The sequence below is a fragment of the Symphalangus syndactylus genome, chromosome 7, assembly GCF_028878055.3.
Source record: "Symphalangus syndactylus isolate Jambi chromosome 7, NHGRI_mSymSyn1-v2.1_pri, whole genome shotgun sequence".
In the NCBI taxonomy this organism is placed as follows: Eukaryota; Metazoa; Chordata; class Mammalia; order Primates; family Hylobatidae; genus Symphalangus; species Symphalangus syndactylus.
Genome location: NC_072429.2, coordinates 17049123 through 17066798, shown reverse-complemented (window position 1 = coordinate 17066798; position 17676 = coordinate 17049123). Strand labels below are relative to the sequence as shown.

The 17676-nt window shown below is 41.8% G+C and overlaps 1 protein-coding gene across 3 annotated transcripts in view; it reads left to right on the top strand.

The window, feature by feature from the left end:
* The window catches only part of DOCK2 (dedicator of cytokinesis 2), a 445548-nt gene that overhangs the window by 17039 nt on the left and 410833 nt on the right, over window positions 1-17676 (top strand). For all 3 annotated transcript variants that reach the window (XM_055285285.2, XM_063642612.1, XM_055285286.2), the window contains exons 2-5: window positions 234-317; window positions 14128-14168; window positions 15380-15435; window positions 15918-16014. In XM_055285285.2, the coding sequence (XP_055141260.1) occupies window positions 234-317; window positions 14128-14168; window positions 15380-15435; window positions 15918-16014 (278 nt within the window). The remainder of the gene's footprint in view (window positions 1-233; window positions 318-14127; window positions 14169-15379; window positions 15436-15917; window positions 16015-17676) is intronic.

Here is a 17676-nt window from a genome sequence, read left to right as displayed (position 1 = left end):
CTGAATGCAGGGCCTGTGTTGAGGAGAGGTCAGCTTTGGTTAATAGAAGGTCTTGGGAGCCAGGCTGAGTCTGAAATGGCTCTTGTGGCAGGCAATAGGTTTCTGTGTCGGTTTTGTTTAGCCCAGGTGGGCTGCTTGGGCATGGGATGGACTTGAGGCAAGGATAGCAGGAAGAAGCAGAGACTAAAGAGATCCAGAGGTCTCACCTAGCTGTCTTTCTTTCTGTTTCACAGCCATATACAACTTCCAAGGCAGCGGAGCCCCCCAGCTCTCCCTGCAGATCGGCGATGTGGTGCGAATACAGGAGACGTGTGGAGGTGAGTTGCTGGCCCACGCCCCAGGTGCTGGACCCTTGGCTAATGGAAGCCTATAGTACACCCAGGCCCCTCAGCCCTCTCTCTGAACCTGCAGCTGTGTGGTCTGTTTAAAAACGTTTTGGTAACGCTAGTAATTAGAATTTACTAAACAGAAATGCTTTCTCATTTTAGGAATGTACGTTTCATAGCAAAAGCCTAACTGGGTGGTTCAATGTTTGTTATGCTCTCCATTTGCCTCAGCCATGGGGCTATTCATCCTGTGACTCCTGCTAGATACCATTCTTTATTAGTATTAATATCACGGTAAAGGGAAATAACCATCATTAGGGTTTGGAAGGGTCCCATAAATCACACCTCTAATTCCAGGAGAGCTGATATGCACAGTTGTGTGGTTTGTTTACTGCATGAAGGCACCCAGCCCAGGGAGCAGGAGCTCACTCACCTCCCCAAGCTGGGAGCCCTGTCTTGGGCAATGTGGTGGCATCTCTTTCTTTCTCCTACAAAGGTGCCATTGCCTTGTGAAGCCAGGTGTCTACTGGGCTGTGTCCACCCGTGGTGGTGTGCTGGTAGGAGTGCTTTTTAAAATTTGCACAAAGACTAATGGCCTTGGACTCATAAGTCAGGCAGTTGGAAATCAATATGCCACTGATAAACTTGATATTGGGAGCATGGCTTGGGCATGAGAACCAAATGAGCTGCTGATCTGTTACCTGCAGTCAGTCAGGCTCCCATCCCTCACTGGCCCAATCCGCCCACCACAGTTCCCTCCTGCCTGGGCCTGCTGGTATCTCCTGCCGCATGAAGGGCACAGAGCATGGGCTTCGTGTGTCTCAGCAGAGTGGTAGTGGAAGAAGAGAGAGTGTATTGAGCACATAGGCCTGGTCTGCCCCCAGTGAATCCATCAGATGAGGCCCTGGGGAGGGAGTGAGGGTCAGGGAGGAGGCAGGTGTGCCACTGTGAAGGAGGCCTTTCACGGGGAAAGGAGGTCACCTGCAGGAGTAGCCATCTTTGGTCCTTTCCACAAAATAGACACTGTGCTAAGTTCTTTATAACACATGATCCTAGTCACTCCTCACCACAACCCACAGGACAGGCAGTGTCATTTCCAGTGCTGGATTAGCTACATGCAACCTCCTAGGCAACAGAGCCCTAAGCTGGGTCTGCAGATTTGTACAAGGATGCTTGTGTAAACACATACACACACATACACACACACAGACACACGCAAACATACGTATGTAGATATATACACGTATGCATACCTGTGCATGTAGATACAACCAAAAAACATACAGAAAACCATTTTGTGGGCAAATAATTTGAAATTTGATATTTCAAGACAACTTTAAAAGGGGTCATGGGGGAAATGAGGACTTTGTTCATCTTCCTTATATTTATTTTATGCTTTAGTATTATTTTTACTTGGGGTTGTAGATGAGGGGATACTGTACACCTTTCAGTGCCCAGGGCCTGCAAAGTTCACAGTCCAGCCCTGTTGAAACCTTTTACACAAGGAGTGGACAAGGCTAGAGGAGAGGGGTGGGGACAAAGTCCTAGATAATTGGATCTGTGATTCCAAGCACCCTGCCCCCTGCCCACGGCATAACCCTATCTTTTACAAATCTAGTTCTGCCCAGTGGTAGATAAGCAAACTGTAGGTGACTACCAAAGGCAAAGAATGAAAATAAAAACAGCAGCAACTCTCCTCAGTGCCTCTTTCATGCTACTGGATGCTAATCCTGAGAAACAGGCACGAGACCTCACATTTGCAGATGAGGAAATGGAGGCAGGGAAATGACTCATCTAAGGTTGCACAGTGAGCCAGTGGATTTTTTTTTTTTTTTTTTTGTGAGACAGACTCTTGCTTTTGTCTCCCAAGCTGGAGTGCAGTGATGCGATCTTGGTTCACTGCAGCCTCTGCCTCCCAGATTCAACTGATTCTTGTGCCTCAGCCTCCTTAGTAGCTGGGATTACCAGCATGCGCCACCACGCCTGTATTTTCAATAGAGACGGGGTTTCGCCATGTTGGCCAGGCTGGTCTCGAACACCTGGCCCTAGGTGATTCGTGCATCTCGGCCTCCCAAAGTGCTGGGATGACAGGGGTGAGCCACTGCGCCTGGCCCCAGTGGCTCTTTTCTGATGGCCAAGCCCACACTCTTTCCTCCACCCATGCCTGCCAAAACAATGACAAGGCCTTGGTCATTATTTTCTGTGTCCTACATTGTGAAATCCAGAGAAGTATTTTTCTCTTCGTTGTATGCAGTTTCCCTGAATAGAAAGCTTGAGGGAATAAACCTCCCACACAGGCTGCCATAGTCAGAGCGTTGCCAGTACCTTACCCTGGCCTGGTGCCCTGACCTTTATGAAGGCTACTCTGGTGGACTCAAGCCACCTTTATTCATCTCTGGGACACCTTTGTCCTTTCTTTGGTTCTGGTTTTCCATTTCTAATTCAATTAGTCTAATTTTAATGTATCTTTGTAAATTAGTCACAATAACTTGCTGGAAAAATCTGGATTTATTCATTGGTAAATGGCTAATAATTTATTAATTCTTTGAAAAGACAGTGTTCAGAAGTCTGCTAGAATGATTCTAGCTATCTGAGGAAATACCATATCTCCTGGTACGCAAATTATTAGGACTTCTCATGCATATGCTCATGGCCATGCAGAGTTTTCAAATAGGGGATCCAAAGTCTTCTTGGGGTGCCTTGAGTGGCAGAAGGTAATGGAGCTGGAGGGGGTCTGAGAGCAGGTCTGGTGTTTTCTGCTTTGCAGATGTGGTGTGTGGTCTGTGATTCTGACTGAAAAAAAATGGTTCCTCTAAAAATATAAAAGGTGTGAAAACCACAATGTTAGTCAAGAATTAGTCAAAACTGTGTAGTAGAAAGAATATGGGTGTACCCGTGAAACCTTCTTATAGAAAACTACTTCAAAACCAAAATCCAGCCAAATGAGAGGTGAATCACAATAAAAGAATATTGGATTAAAAATCTGTGATAAGGAAATAGTGGCAAATATTGGGTCCAAATGAATCGATTTATAAAAATTGATATTAAAAATAGTAGGAATTTCTTATAGAAGGGACAAACATAAAAAAGCAGTGTGATTTTTTTCCCCCAATCACTTCCTTCAGTCATACTTGGTTGACATCTTTCCTGAGATTTGGTGACATCAGAAGACTTTAATCTCATATCCATGTGCTGCTCACCCACTTCTTCCCTTTCCCCAGTTCAAACAAGACCTGGGGAAGGAGTGAGTTTGGGATGTTTTCTTTCCTATTTGTCTTCTCTACTGAAATAAGCCTAATGATTGGCCAGTCCACTGTACAAATAGTCATGTAGTTGAGGAATGAAATGCCAGATGCCCCTGACATCATGATATTTATGGCTACCATAAAGAATGTTATTGTTGGGAACCTAGACAATATTTTTAAAAATCTAATAAAGTTGAGACTTGGGAGGAGAATGGAAGAGAATAGCTAGCTCAATGACATCACTTTCACAGCAAAGTCAATGAATATTAATTGAAAATAAAACATGGAATTAAAACAATAACCACTTCTATCTTTGAATGCTGTTCATAACAATTTTCGTTTTAGAGAAGTTTTCAGGAAATCTTTTTAGTGATAAAGAAACATTGAATCAAAGTTCAAATGTCCCTCAATTTCACTTGGTTTCTTTTTCTTCTGTTAAATACAAATAAGATTAAATAAAATTTTTATTTATATCCCAGCACTTTGGGAGGCAGGGGCGGGCAGATCATGAGGTCAGGAGATTGAGACCCTCCTGGCTAACACGGTGAAACCCCGTCTCTACTAAAAATACAAAAAATTAGCTGGGTGTGGTGGCGGGTGCCTATAGACCCAGCTACTCAGGAGGCTGAGGCAGGAGAATTGTGTGAACCTGGGAGGCGGAGCTTGCAGTGAGCCAAGATTGTGCCACTGCACTCCAGCCTGGGAGACAGAGCAAGACTCTGTCTCAAAAAAAAAAAAAAAAAAAAAAAATATTTATATAGTATCTTCACCATATGCTCATTTTTATGAGAGTATTTTAAAAACCATATTTTATCCTTTTATCTATCTGTCATTCTATGTATATAAATATAAGTCAAGAGTTGACTGGAATGATATTAATAGTGTTTTCCTGTGTAATGGGATTCAGGATAATTCTTTAAGCTTATATGTTTGTAGTTTTCTGTTTAGTTTAAATTCTTTATAATAGCATATATTAGTTTTAAACAAACAAAAAATATACAGTCTTTAAGCTGGGCATGGCGGTGTACACCTATAGTCCTAGCTACTTGGGAGGCTGAGGCAGGAGGATCCCTTGAGCCCAGGAGTTTAAGACTAACAAGGCTCCATCTCTGAAAAATAAGGCAAAAAAAGTGTGAAGAGTAAAATAACAATCACTTACATTCCAACCACCCATAATTAATCATTGCCAACACCTGAGGATATTTGCGTCCAATCTACAAGACTGCATTATTATTATTATTGAGATGGGGGTTTCTCTTTGTTGCCCAGTCTGGTCTCCAGCTCCAGGGCCCAAACAGTCCTCCTGCCTCAGCCTTCCAAGTACCTGGGATTACAGATGCGTGCCACCTTGCCAGGCTTTCAATAGTTTTAAAATCTTCCCCACCACCCCCAGTAAAAAAAATGAAAAGAGCACTGGCTTTTGAATCAGAAAATTATTCCCTGCTTCTGCTACCCACTAGTGGAGTCATCTTGGGTACGTAGGCTTTAGGTTTCTCATCTGTCAAGTGGGTTGTTTTCACCTTGCTCCTGAGCTTGTTATGAGAATAAAATGAGAAAAAGTAAAGAAGCTGTCAAGCACCAGCCTGGCTCATAGAAGGTTCTCTGTGTTTGTTAATTCCATCCTCTCCCCCATTATGTAGTGCTGTACCGAAACTGGCAGATGTATATTTTTACAGCATGGCCCGGAAGCTAAATTGACATATTTCCTGATATTTGATGACATCAGAAGACTTCAATCTCATATATCCATTGTGCAGCTCACCTACTTCTTCTGTTTCCCCAGTTTGAACAAGACCTGGGAACGGAGGGAGTTTGGGGTGCTTTCTTTCCAATTCTTTGTCTTATCTACTGAAATAAGCCCTCTATGATCAGCCAGTCCATCGTAGAAATAGCCATGTAGCTGGGGAATGAGATGCCAGATGCCCCTGACATCTTTGTGTGAAGCTCCTAGAATGCACTCATACTGTGTTTGGATGTAATTTTGGGGTGGAGGAGCTGTATCATGCCCTCCTAAGGCAATAGCTTCCTACCTCCAAAGGCTGACGTGGGAGAATTGCTTGAGCCCAGGAGTTCGAGGCTGCAGTGAAGCATGATCCTACCACTGCACTCCAGCCTTGGTGGCAGAGTGAGACCTTGTCTCTAAAAATAAGTAAATAAACAAACAAATAAAATCAGAGGAATGAGGGAGGAGATGGATAGAGCATCCTCTGCTTTTAAAGAATAACGCATTGCTTTTGTTGTTGCTGTTTTCTAGAAATGCAACTACATACTCTATGTACTATTCTGAGACCTTCTGTTCTCATTTGAAAATATTGGAGTGCTTTCTAAGTGAACACATATCTATTACCACATTGTTGGTTTGGCTGCAAAAAGCTTGGCACAATGAGATTTTGAATGTACCCCTCACCGAGGAGGGTACAACATGGCTTCCATGCTAATAACTCCTTTGAGGGTGATCTTGACCCATCCAAATTCTTTGCTTTTAGTATAAGTGAGGACATTATAAGCACTTAACATGGAATCTTTTTAAAGCACCACCTTGCAAGGTGATAGTCTTTTGTTCAGGTCTGCTGTAGTGACAGGTCACTTTGAAATGGACTCCATTTTCTTCAGTAAGGCTGCTCCATTATCAGCAGTGTGTATGTGAAGTTTTCCTCCCTTCTGAATAAGGATAAAGCTAAGACGTCAGTAAACTTCCATTATGTTTCATTTGAGGCATGTCTATTTCTTTTGTCATGATGGAAATATGTTGAAATGACTTTAGTGCAAAAACAAAAATGATATTATAAATCCATAGGTCCTGAAAATAAAATAGAAAATATGCCCAACTTTCTCTGCATTATTATTATTTTAATTGATTTTTTTAGAAGAATGATATCTACTAACTCTTTTGGACACTGGACAAACTCTCTGAGTTTTTAATCCAATTTAAGCCTGATAAGACACTATTATTATTCCCATGAGATGTGAGGCACTATTATTCTCTTTTTATAGATGAAGGGACTGAGGCTCAGAGGAAAGTATTAACATGTCAATGATTGCACAGTTAAATAGCAGATCTCCATCAAATTCAGACTTTTCATTACAGAGCTCATACTCTTTAAATATTAATTGTATATGTTTAAGGTATACAACATGATGTTGTGAGATACATAATAGGTAGTAAAGTAGTAAGATAGTTACGATAGTGAAACAAATTAACATATCCATCATCTCACATAGTTACCCTTCTTTTTTTTTGTTTTTGTGGCTTCAGCAGCTAAAATCTAATCATTTAGCAGAAATCTCAAATACAGTACAATTTTATTGTACATTAGATCTCTAGACTTGTTCTTCCTACATATCTGTTACCCTGTAACCTCTAACCTACATTTCCCCGTTTCATTCCTCCCATCCCCTACCCTCCCTGGTAACCACTGTTTCATTCTCTATGTCTGTATATTTGACTTTTTTTTTGTTCCATATATAAATGAAATAATGCAATACTTTCTGTGTCTGTCTTATTTCACTTAGCATAGTGTCTTCCAGGTTCATCCATGCTGTGACAAATGGCAAGATCTCCTCCTTTTTAAAGGCTGAATAATATTCCATTGTATATGTATATTACAGTTTCTTTATCTACTCATCCATTGGTGAGCACTTGGGTTGTTTCCATATATTGGCTATTGTGAATAATGCTGTAATGAATATGAGAGTACAGACATCTTTGCAAGACAGTTATTTCATTTTCTTTGGATATATGCCTTGAAGAGGGATTGCTGGGTCATATGCTCGTTCTATTTTAAATTTCTTTAGGAACTTCCATACCTTTTTCAAAAATGACTACCAATCTACATTCTCACCAACAGTGTAGAAGAGTTCCCTTTCTTCCACACCCTCGCCAACATTTGTTATCTCTTGACTTTTTGATTATAGCCATTTTCACAGGCGTGAGGTGATGTCTCATTGTGATTTGATTTTCATTTTTCTAACAACTAATGATGTCAAACACCTTTCCATGTATCTGTTGGCCATTTGTATGTCTTCCTTGGAAAAATGTCTATTCAGTTTCTTTGCCTATTTTGTAATAAAGTTATTTATTTTTATACTATTGAGTTATATGAGTTCTTTATAAAATTTTTGATATTAACCCCTTATCAGATGTATGGTTTGCAATTTTTTCCCTAATTCACAGGTTTTTGTTTCATTTTGTTGTTTTCCTTGGTATGCAGAAAGTTTTTAGTCAGGATTCACACTCTTAACCAGTGTATTAGTCTGTTTTCACACTGCTGTAAAGAACTACCTGAGACTGGGTAATTTATGAATTATGGCTGGAGAGGCCTCAGGAAACTTAAAATCATGGTGGAAGATGAAGGGGAAGCAAGACATGTTTTACATGGCAGCAGGCGAGAGAGAGAACAAGAAGGGAAGTGCCATACTTTTAAACCATCAGATCTTGTGAGAACTCACTTACTATCACAAGAACAGAATGGGGGAACCGCCCCTATGATCCAGTCACCTCCCACCAGGTCCCTCCCCCGACACATGGGGATTACAATTTGAGATGAGATGTGGGTGGGTACACAGAGCCAAATCACATCATTCCTCCCCTGGCCCTTCCCAAATCTCATGTCCTTCTCACATTGCAAAATCAATCATGCCTTCCCAACAGTCCCCCAAAGTCTTAACTCACTCCAGCATTAACTCAAAAGGCCAAGTCCAAAGTCTCATCTGAGACAAGGCAAGTTCCTTCCACATATGAGCCTGTAAAATCAAAACAACAAGTCAGTTACTTCCAAGATACAATGGGGGTACAAGCATTGGGTAAATTCTCTCATTCCAAAAGGGAGAAATTAGCCAAAATAAAGGGGCTACAGGCCCCATGCAAGTCCAAAACCCAGCAGGGCAGCCATTGAATCATAAAGCTCCAAAATCTCCTTTGATTCCATGTCTCACATCTATGGAAGGCCACACTGATGCAAGGGATGGGCCCCCAAGGCCTTGGGCAGCTCTGCCTCTGTGGCATTGCAGGGTACAGCCCCCACAGCTTCTTTCACAAGCTGGTATTGAGTACCTGCAGTTTTTCTAGGCACACAGTGCAAGCTGTTGGTGGATCTACCATTCTGGGGTCTGGAGGATGGTGACCCTCTTCTCAGAGCTCCACTAGGCAGTGCCTCACTGGGGACTCTGTGTGGGGGCTCCAACCCCACATTTCCCCTCTGCACTGCCCTAGTAGAGGTTATCCATGAAGATTCTGCCCCTGCAGAAGACTTCTGCCTGGTCATCCAGGCATTTCCATACATCCTCTGAAATCTAAACAGAGATTCCCAAAGCTCAACTCTTGTCTCCTGTGCACCTGCAGGCCTAACACCACATGAAAGCCACCAAATCTTGGGGCCTGAACCCTGGGAAACAACAGTTTGAGCTGTACCTTGGCCCCTTTTAGCCATAGCTGGAGGTGGAGTGGCTGGCATACAGGGTGCCAAGTCCTGAGGCTGCACAGCGACAGGGCCCTGGGCCCAGCCCACAAAACCATTTTTCCTTCCTAGGCCTCTGGGCCTGTTATTGGAGGGGCTGATGTGAAGATCTCTGGAATGCCCTGGAGACATTTTCCTTATTATCTTGGCTGTTAACATTCAGCTCCTTGTTACTTATGTAAATTTCTGCAGCTCATTTGAATTTCTCTACAGAAAATGAGTTTTTCTTTTCTACCACATGGTCAGGCTGAAAATTTTCCAAACTTTTACTCTCTGCTTCCCTTTTAAACATAATTTCCAATTTCAGACCATCTCTTTGTGAATGCATATGACTATATACTTTTAGAAACAGCTAGGTCAAATCCTGAATGCTATGCTGCTTAGAAATTTATTCTGCCAGATACACTAAATCATCTATCTGAAGTTCAGATTTCTACAGATCTCTAGGGCAGGGGCAAAGTGCCGCCAGCCTTTTGCCAAAGCATAGCTAGAGTAACCTTTGCTTCAGTTTGTAAGAAGTTCCTCATTTCCATCTGAGACCACCTCATCCTGGATTTCATTGTCCATATCACTGTCAGTATTTTGGTCAAAACCATTCAACAAGTCTCTAAGAAGTTCCAAACTTTCCCACATCTTTCTATCTTTTTCTTAGCCCTTTAAACTGTTCCAACATCTGCCTGTTACCCAGTTCCAAAATTGATTCCAGATTTTCAGGTATCTTATAGCATTTCCCCACTTCTCTCAGTACTTTCTGTATTATTCTGTTTTCACAGTTATAAAGAACTACCCAAGACTGGGTAATTTATGAAGAAAAGAGGTTTAATTGACTTGCAGTTCTGCATGGCTAAAGAGGCTGCAGGAAACTTACAATCATGGTGGAAGGTGAAGGGGAAGAGGGCACATCTTACATGGTGGCAGGAGAGAGAGAGAGCAAGGGGGAAGTGCTATACTTTTAAACCATCAGATCTCATGAGAACTCGCTATCACCAGAACAGCATGAGGGAAATCACCCCTATGATCCAATCACCTCCCACCAGGTCCCTCCTCTGACATAAGGGGATTAAAATTTGGTATGAGATTTGGGTGGGGACACAAAGCCAAACCATATCAACCAGTGACAGGTACGAGCTTCCATTGATCTCAATATTATTATATATTTCAACACACAAGAAAGAAAAAGCACTCGTAAGCACTCATCACTCATATAAATATCAGCATATTTATATATGTTTATATATAAATATGGTAGTGGGAGAACTTACATATATGTGTGTATGTTTATATGTATATACACGTTTATATGTATATACACACATATGTATATGCTTGCTTCAGACATTTGTTTTTAAGAAATAAAAATTTCCAATGCCATTGAAATCCCTTTTTACCCCTCCTCTATTCTTTTTTCTTTTGTCCGTATGTAGATAACACTTATCCTGAAATCAGTAGGTTTTCTTCCCATTCAACTTTTTGTACCTTTGCCAGGTGCATATACTTTCTAACCTTGTCTAAAAAAATAGTGTTTGTAGCACTCCTTTGGGGCTAGGTGTTATTTCCCTCACTTTACAGATAGAAACACTGAGGTTAAGTGACATGACCAAAGGCTATGTGGCTTGGAAATGGCATAGGGAGGACTGGATCTCTAGACCTCGGATTCTTTTTTGATGTTGTGTGATATTTTAAATCTCCTTCCTCCCTTGACTCTTAGAGGATTTGAGACTCTAGCTATATTTGATATTGGTATTTGATATGTGAAAAGGGAGGATTATTTGAATAATTGGCACTTTATAATCTTCCAAAAGAATTGTGAAAATTTTTCCTTTTCTCATCTTCCTGCAGAATGCATGTCTAGTCAGTCCAGGCTACTATGTATCATAAACTGCTTAAATAAGAGAAATTTATTTCTCATACTTATGGAGACTGGATAGGCACCAGCAGATCTGGTTTCTGGTGGGAGCTGCTACTTGGTTTGTAGATGGCTGTGTTCTTGTCATAGCCTCTCACATGGCAGACAGCAAAGAGAGAGGGAGCAAACTCTCCTCTAAGGGCACTAATCCCATTCATAAAGGCTCCATTCTCATGACCTAATTACCTCCCAAGGACCCCACCTCCTAATGCCATCACATCAGGTGTCAGAATTGCAACATATGAATTTTGGGAGAACACATCAGTCCATAGCAATGCACACTGTGAATTTTATGTTAAAGAAAGTGGTTATCTCATGGAAAGGGTTAGCAAAAAAGCCCTTGTTATTATTGAATTCAAAAGAGTGTTGAACTCAGGAGCGGGGTCTGGGACATGGTAAATGCCATGCTACACTGAGCCTGCTTTTGATCATGGTGTCCACTGTCCAGGAATTTTTCTGTTTTGTACCAACCGTTGTGATCTGCCCAGTCATGTTTTGGAGCATAGACAGATATAGCTGATTGGTGACCATATTAGGGAACCAACATCAGTGGTCAGAGATAAATGACCTGGCAGAAGTGAAAATGCCAGAAAAAAGTCGTAAGGATAGTCCTGATGCAGTTGATGCACTAGGCATGGGTTTGGATTCTGGTTTGGCTGCTTTTCTGCTAAAGAATGTGTTGGAATTTCTTCCCCACCTGTTTGATCTCAGTGTCACCATCCAGCAAGTAGAGATAAAGCCTTCTTGTAATGAATCCCTGGGGATTTATTCCTGAAAGCATGTAGCCCAGTGCAATATACATAGTTGGTACACAATTAATATTGATTGAACTTGAACCTGGGAGCCAGAATAAGAATATTGGGTGTAAGTGTCAGCAGAATCCTGTCGTCAGGAGTGAGGTGCAACTCTGAGAATTAGGAAACCTATAAGATGTACACACATAACCGAGTTTTGAGGGTCAGAGCAGGCAAACTCCTTAGATCCAGGAAGACAAGTCACCTTAATGGAGTCCCTGTCACAGAGATGCAGATGTGGACATGAGCTTTGTGTAGGGACCATCTATTTTTCCCTCGATTGTTTTTCTATTTTTTGGTGGATTTTAGTGACCTTGGCCATCATGTGGGTTCAAGTCACTGCTACCAGATGACCTTATCTGTATTTGTACTCTAACCCCATCACATGGGAGATGATGTGGCCAACCACCTTTAAGGATTGGCTTTGAAGTCATGTAAGCTTGAGTTTGAACCCGGTTGTATGATCTTGGCCCAGCCCATCAATTGACTTGAATACCAATTTCCTCACCTATAAAATGGGAATGATAATACTTAGCTCACAGCGTCGCTCTGAGGATTAAATGAGAGAATGCCTGTACAACATTTAGCATACAGCTTTGCATGTTGCAGGTGACCAGTGAAAGACAGGTAATAATAATATTACAAAGTTGCATTTCTATCTAGTTGGTGAAAAGGGGCAACTAAAGGAGGTCGTTGTGGCACAGCGCAGCAGGGTGTTGCTTGAGTGTAAATCTCAGCTGCATCGCCCACTAGCCGTGTGACCATCAGCAAGCTGCTTAATCTCTGTGCCTGTCTATTTTCATTTGCAGAGCTGAAGCAGTAATAGTACCTACTTAATAGGATTGTTGTAAAGATTAATTTATAATATGACAAAACAAAAAATGTCAACAGAGTTACCAGCACATAGGAAGCACTTAGAAAGTATAAGCAGTATTGTTAATTATGGATTATTTTTCAATAGTTATTGACAAATAATTAGAGGCCACTGAAAATAGAATGTGATGCTTCATGACGTAGAACATCTTCCATCACTGGAAGTATTCAGGTGGAAAGTAGCTTAGTGGAGATTTAGTTTTGGAGATTCAGACATTGAGAAGTTGGAAATATTAATATTAGGTAACCATCAAATCATTCCCTCATAATATAGAAAGCATAGTGTGATAGTTGCTTATGTTCAAAACCTGACACTGCAACCTACTAGCTGTGTGACCCTTGGAAAGTCACTTAACTTCTCTGTGGCTCAGGTAGGCTACTCATTTGTAAAATAGGATAATAACCGTTCCTACTTCATACGGTTGTTATGAATATTGAACGGCTTAATATACAAAGAGTGCTTAGAATGGTATTTTTATTTCCCACCTGAGATTCTCTTTCCAACCTCCCTTTCTTCCTTCTGTTTTTCCTCTCTCTTTCCTTTCTCCTTTTCTCCTTCCTCTCACTTTCTGTCACTCAAAAAGGAGCTATCACGGCCCCCTGTTGCTCCAGAGTTTCCTTTAGGACCTGGCCGTCAGGCTGGCTCATGACTGTGAAGGGTGACTTTGCATTTTAAGTTGTTTGTTTTGGGGCTTGCATGTATGTCTGTTGGGAACATATTTTATCAACAATCTGTCAGCCCAGTAATGAGGGTCTGCTAATGAGGCTCCCAACAGACGCGTTTTATTTACAAAGATGACAAATGCCACTCCTTGGCTGTGTTCGAATCATTTCAAAGGCCAGCGGACTCATTACAGTCATCAGAACTTGCTGCACTCAGGCGTATTTTGTCTGAGGACTGTGTGTAATTTGGATTTCTGTTCATTGAAACATTTTTAATATTCCTGCAAAGGGAAGATCTTTTAAAATCCCCGTCCCTTTATCTGTCCCTAAACTTACCCGTTTTGTAACGTCTAACTTTTGTAAATCACATTTTAGACACAATTTGCTGCTGTTAGAACTGTCAATGTTATTTTAGGATGTTTGCCCAAATCCAGGAGCATTTCTATGTCCCGAAGGCAGGAATTGAAAACATGCAGATGATCACAGGGCCCAGGAAGGCAATGGACACGAGGGAGGGACTGCATTGAGGCTAGCGGACTGGAGGCAGATGCTCTGTCTGGTGGGCCCTGCTGCTCTTCTCCTCCCACCCAGTTGGGAGCACTGGCCAGCACTACTAGAGCTCCTGATTTTTCAAAATCAGGAGCATGTTTATATGAATTCTACTTTTAGATGTTATTTTGAGATGTTGGCAACCAATTCAACAGATTTCAAAGACTATGAGCTTCCAGAGTTTGATCTGTACCCAAGGTCTAAAGCAATTTGCAGTAGTTTTACTAGTTAAAAACAAATCAAAACAAAACAGAAAAACACTAGCAACAAACTTGTAATAAATAAGGGACCTGTTTCTTTGTTTTCTTTTTGCAGACTGGTATAGGGGATACCTCATAAAGCACAAAATGTTACAGGTAAGGTCACCTGGTTTTTATTTGTGTTAGTACTGGATGTCTTCATATGCCCCGCTATCCCATCTGAGCAGGTCTGTCCCACCATTGCTCCTCAGCAAAGGGAACTCATCCCTCCCTCCTGTGCCCTGTGCTCTCTGACCTCTGTGCCTTGGCACTCGCTGTGCCTTAGCTCCCTCCCGCTTTCCCTCATTCTTTAAGGTTCATCTCTGGTGCCATCTCCCTACAACTTTTCCTGATACGCCACTCAGTTATGATTTCTCCCTTCCTCGAGTCTCTGTGGAATTGTGCGTTATAAATTTGAAATTTATTCGACCACCTTCCTTTAGAGTTGTTCGCAGCATTCAGTCATCTCCTCATCCGTATATCCAGGTCAACACAGAAAGGACAGGCCTGATTTCTACCTTTGAGGGGTTCTCTTGTTCTAACCTCACGTTTCACTATCGTCTCCATGAGAGCAGGCACTTGCTTTGCTTGTCTCATTTTCTCTCACAGCATCTAGCACAGTGACCAGATGTCCCCAGTATGCACATCGGTTGCATTTATGAAGGGATTTCCAAGTAATTGATAAGCTTACCTTGTTAACTGAGCCAAATGTATGGAGCAAGGAAACAATAGAAGCTTCTTCCTTCTTCCCTGACATGCTGTGTCGGGAGGGATGGTGCTACTCTGCTCTCTTAAAGAACAATGGAATAAATACAGGCAGAATAGGTCTCAAATCGAACTAGCCCAAATGCACCTAAGAACATTGTTGCTTCAGGACCAGTTATTTCTGACCTTCCAGTTGTGCCTGACTGTGAAGGGTGACTGCTTTCCGGAATCGGGCAGGCGATGGGAGAAGCAGCGCTGCTCGTCTCGCTTGAAGTCAGTGAGTGGTTTAGGTTGTCTTTCAAACGATACTCTTATAGCTCACCTGCAGGATGAGTGGCCATAATGGATTGGAGCATCCCTTGGGATCTAGGGCTGTTGTGAGATCTAGGGCTATTGTGGGATCTAGAGCAACTGATGGAGAACTGGAGGGAAAGCCAGAGCTAAACAAGTAGATTTAGAATCCAGCCCCTGTTCTATCTGGCTCTGGGTTTATTCCTTTAAAGTCTGAGGATTTTATAAGCCAGTAGCTTTTGGAAAAAAATTATAAAGACCTAGGGTCATTCATTTCTGTGGTGATATATCTTTTTATTTTATTTTGTTTTGTTTTGTTTTGTTTCCAACAGGGCATTTTTCCTAAGTCATTTATCCACATCAAGGAAGTGACAGTTGAGAAAAGAAGGTATTTGCCATTCTTCACTGGACTTGAGCCTCCAGTGGCTCATGGATGTCTCTGTCCTGTTTATTTTGAAAATCTGACTTGGCAGATCTGAGAGTTGCTCAGCTTATCTTCTTTGTGCCTGTATATATTTGTGGATCTCCTTTCCATCACTCAGTGGGAGATCTAATCCAAATTGATTCATGTTCAGATCTGACTCTGAGGGGGTATTAGTTTGGAAAATCAAACTTTTTGCTGGCAGCTACCTTAGAACTGTATTAAAGTAGATTAATCCTAAATAATGAGCCCACCCTAGCGAAGAAGGACATAACAAAGCAAGTCCCTTATATTTGCATAATGTAATTGGTGTGGCTGTTGGAGGCGTTTTAGTCTAATGTCAGGAAGGCCCCTGTTCCCAGCTGCAGCTTAATGCAAATTTGTTCGTGTTTTATCTTGTTAGCACCTGGGTCTCAATTTCACACCACTTTTTCTCCCATCTTAAATAGAAATACTGAGAACATCATTCCTGCAGAAATTCCTCTGGCACAAGAAGTGACAACGACACTTTGGGAATGGGGAAGCATCTGGAAACAACTCTATGTGGTGAGACTCAAAACTCTGCTCCCTGAGATGGAAGCTTCTTGCAATCTTCAGTTTGGTTCCAGTTTTCGGTTTAGCATTGAGTCAGGCAGGTGGAGGTGGCTTTGGTGACATAGCAGGGCGCACACTATTACGTATGAGGACCTCAAGGCCCAGAGAGGATCAGGGACTTTCTCAAAGCCACAGAGCTAGCTAGTGACAGAGCCATAATCAATGGAGTCTGCTGTGAACCTTCGGTGTTTAGTGCAGAAGTTGTCAAACTTGAGCGTGCATAAGAATCACCTTGAGAACTGTTAAAAATATAGCTTCCTCCCAAGGGGTTTAATAATCTGCATTTTTAATAAACTCGGATTTGATTTGCTAGTCTGCTGATAACACCTTGAGAAATACTGTTCTTATATTTTAACCAATGGCTATTGTCCTCAGATCTATGAAAAAGTTTTGACTTTGGAAAAACAAAGAATATATTTTTGCATTTGTTTTCCCCGTTTTGAAGCAAATCTAATATTAAATCCTCCTTTGATGCTCTAAAGATCCTAACGAAAGCAATTAGCTAAGCAAACCATTAAGCGGAGAGTGAAAATGTCAACCGAGGCTTACTGCATGTTTACTATGGCACTGTGCACACCTGCTGGTATATGCACAGGATTTGTAGACTTACCTTTCGTGGTCTTAAATGTTGACTCCCATGTGGACATTTCATAATATGAGGATGTAATCGGCACACTCAATTTTATATGTTTCTCAAAGTTTTTAGAAAAGTTTAGGTGGCAAATAGTATCCTGTAGCTAAAGAAAGTTTTTGTTCATCTCCACTACCCACCAATCTTTTTTTTTTTTTTTGAGATGGAGTCTCACTCTGTTGCCCAGGCTGGAGTACAGTGGCATGATCTTGGTTCACTGCAACCTCTGCCTCCTGGGTTCAAGCGATTCTCCTGCCTCAGCCTCCTGAATAGTTGGGATTACAGGTGCCTGCCACCATGCCCAGCTAATTTTTTGTATTTTTAGTAGAGATGGGGTTTCACCATGTTGGTCAGGCTGGCCTTGAACTCCTGACCTAAGGTGATCCACCCACCTCAGCCTCCCAACGTGCTGAGATTACAGGCATAAGCCACCATGCCCGGCCCACTACCCCTTTTAAAACATCACAATCACATGTACCACTGAAGCTTGGCATTTTCCCTTAGGAAATCTTTGAATAGTAAGTCCATTTACTCTAGTCAGGAGATCCTTAAACATCTAGTACTTCGGTATCACATTCCTGATTCTTGCCATATCTGCATACAACCTGTGTAATATTTACTTAATACCTGCATTGGATCTCCTTTCAGTAAACTTGAATCTATAGACATAAAGAATGAGATAGCATGCTGCATCATTCCTGCAGTTCTCGATTCCCCATTAACAACTAGATGTCCCACAATTCAGTGCAATTCTGACTACCCAGGGTTAGCGCCAGACTCCATGGGTTTAAAGCCTCAATCCCACAAGATTGCTCTCACTTTAGATGCTCGTCCCAAGTCCTGGGTTCCCAGGCTGCCTGAACTTCTGTTGGACTTGGCTATAAATTTAGGGATTGTCACTACCCCTCCCTGCCCGGTACCCCCTTTTTTCACTTCCGGTTTCATAATTTGTTAGAACAACTCAGAGAACTCAGGAAAGTGCT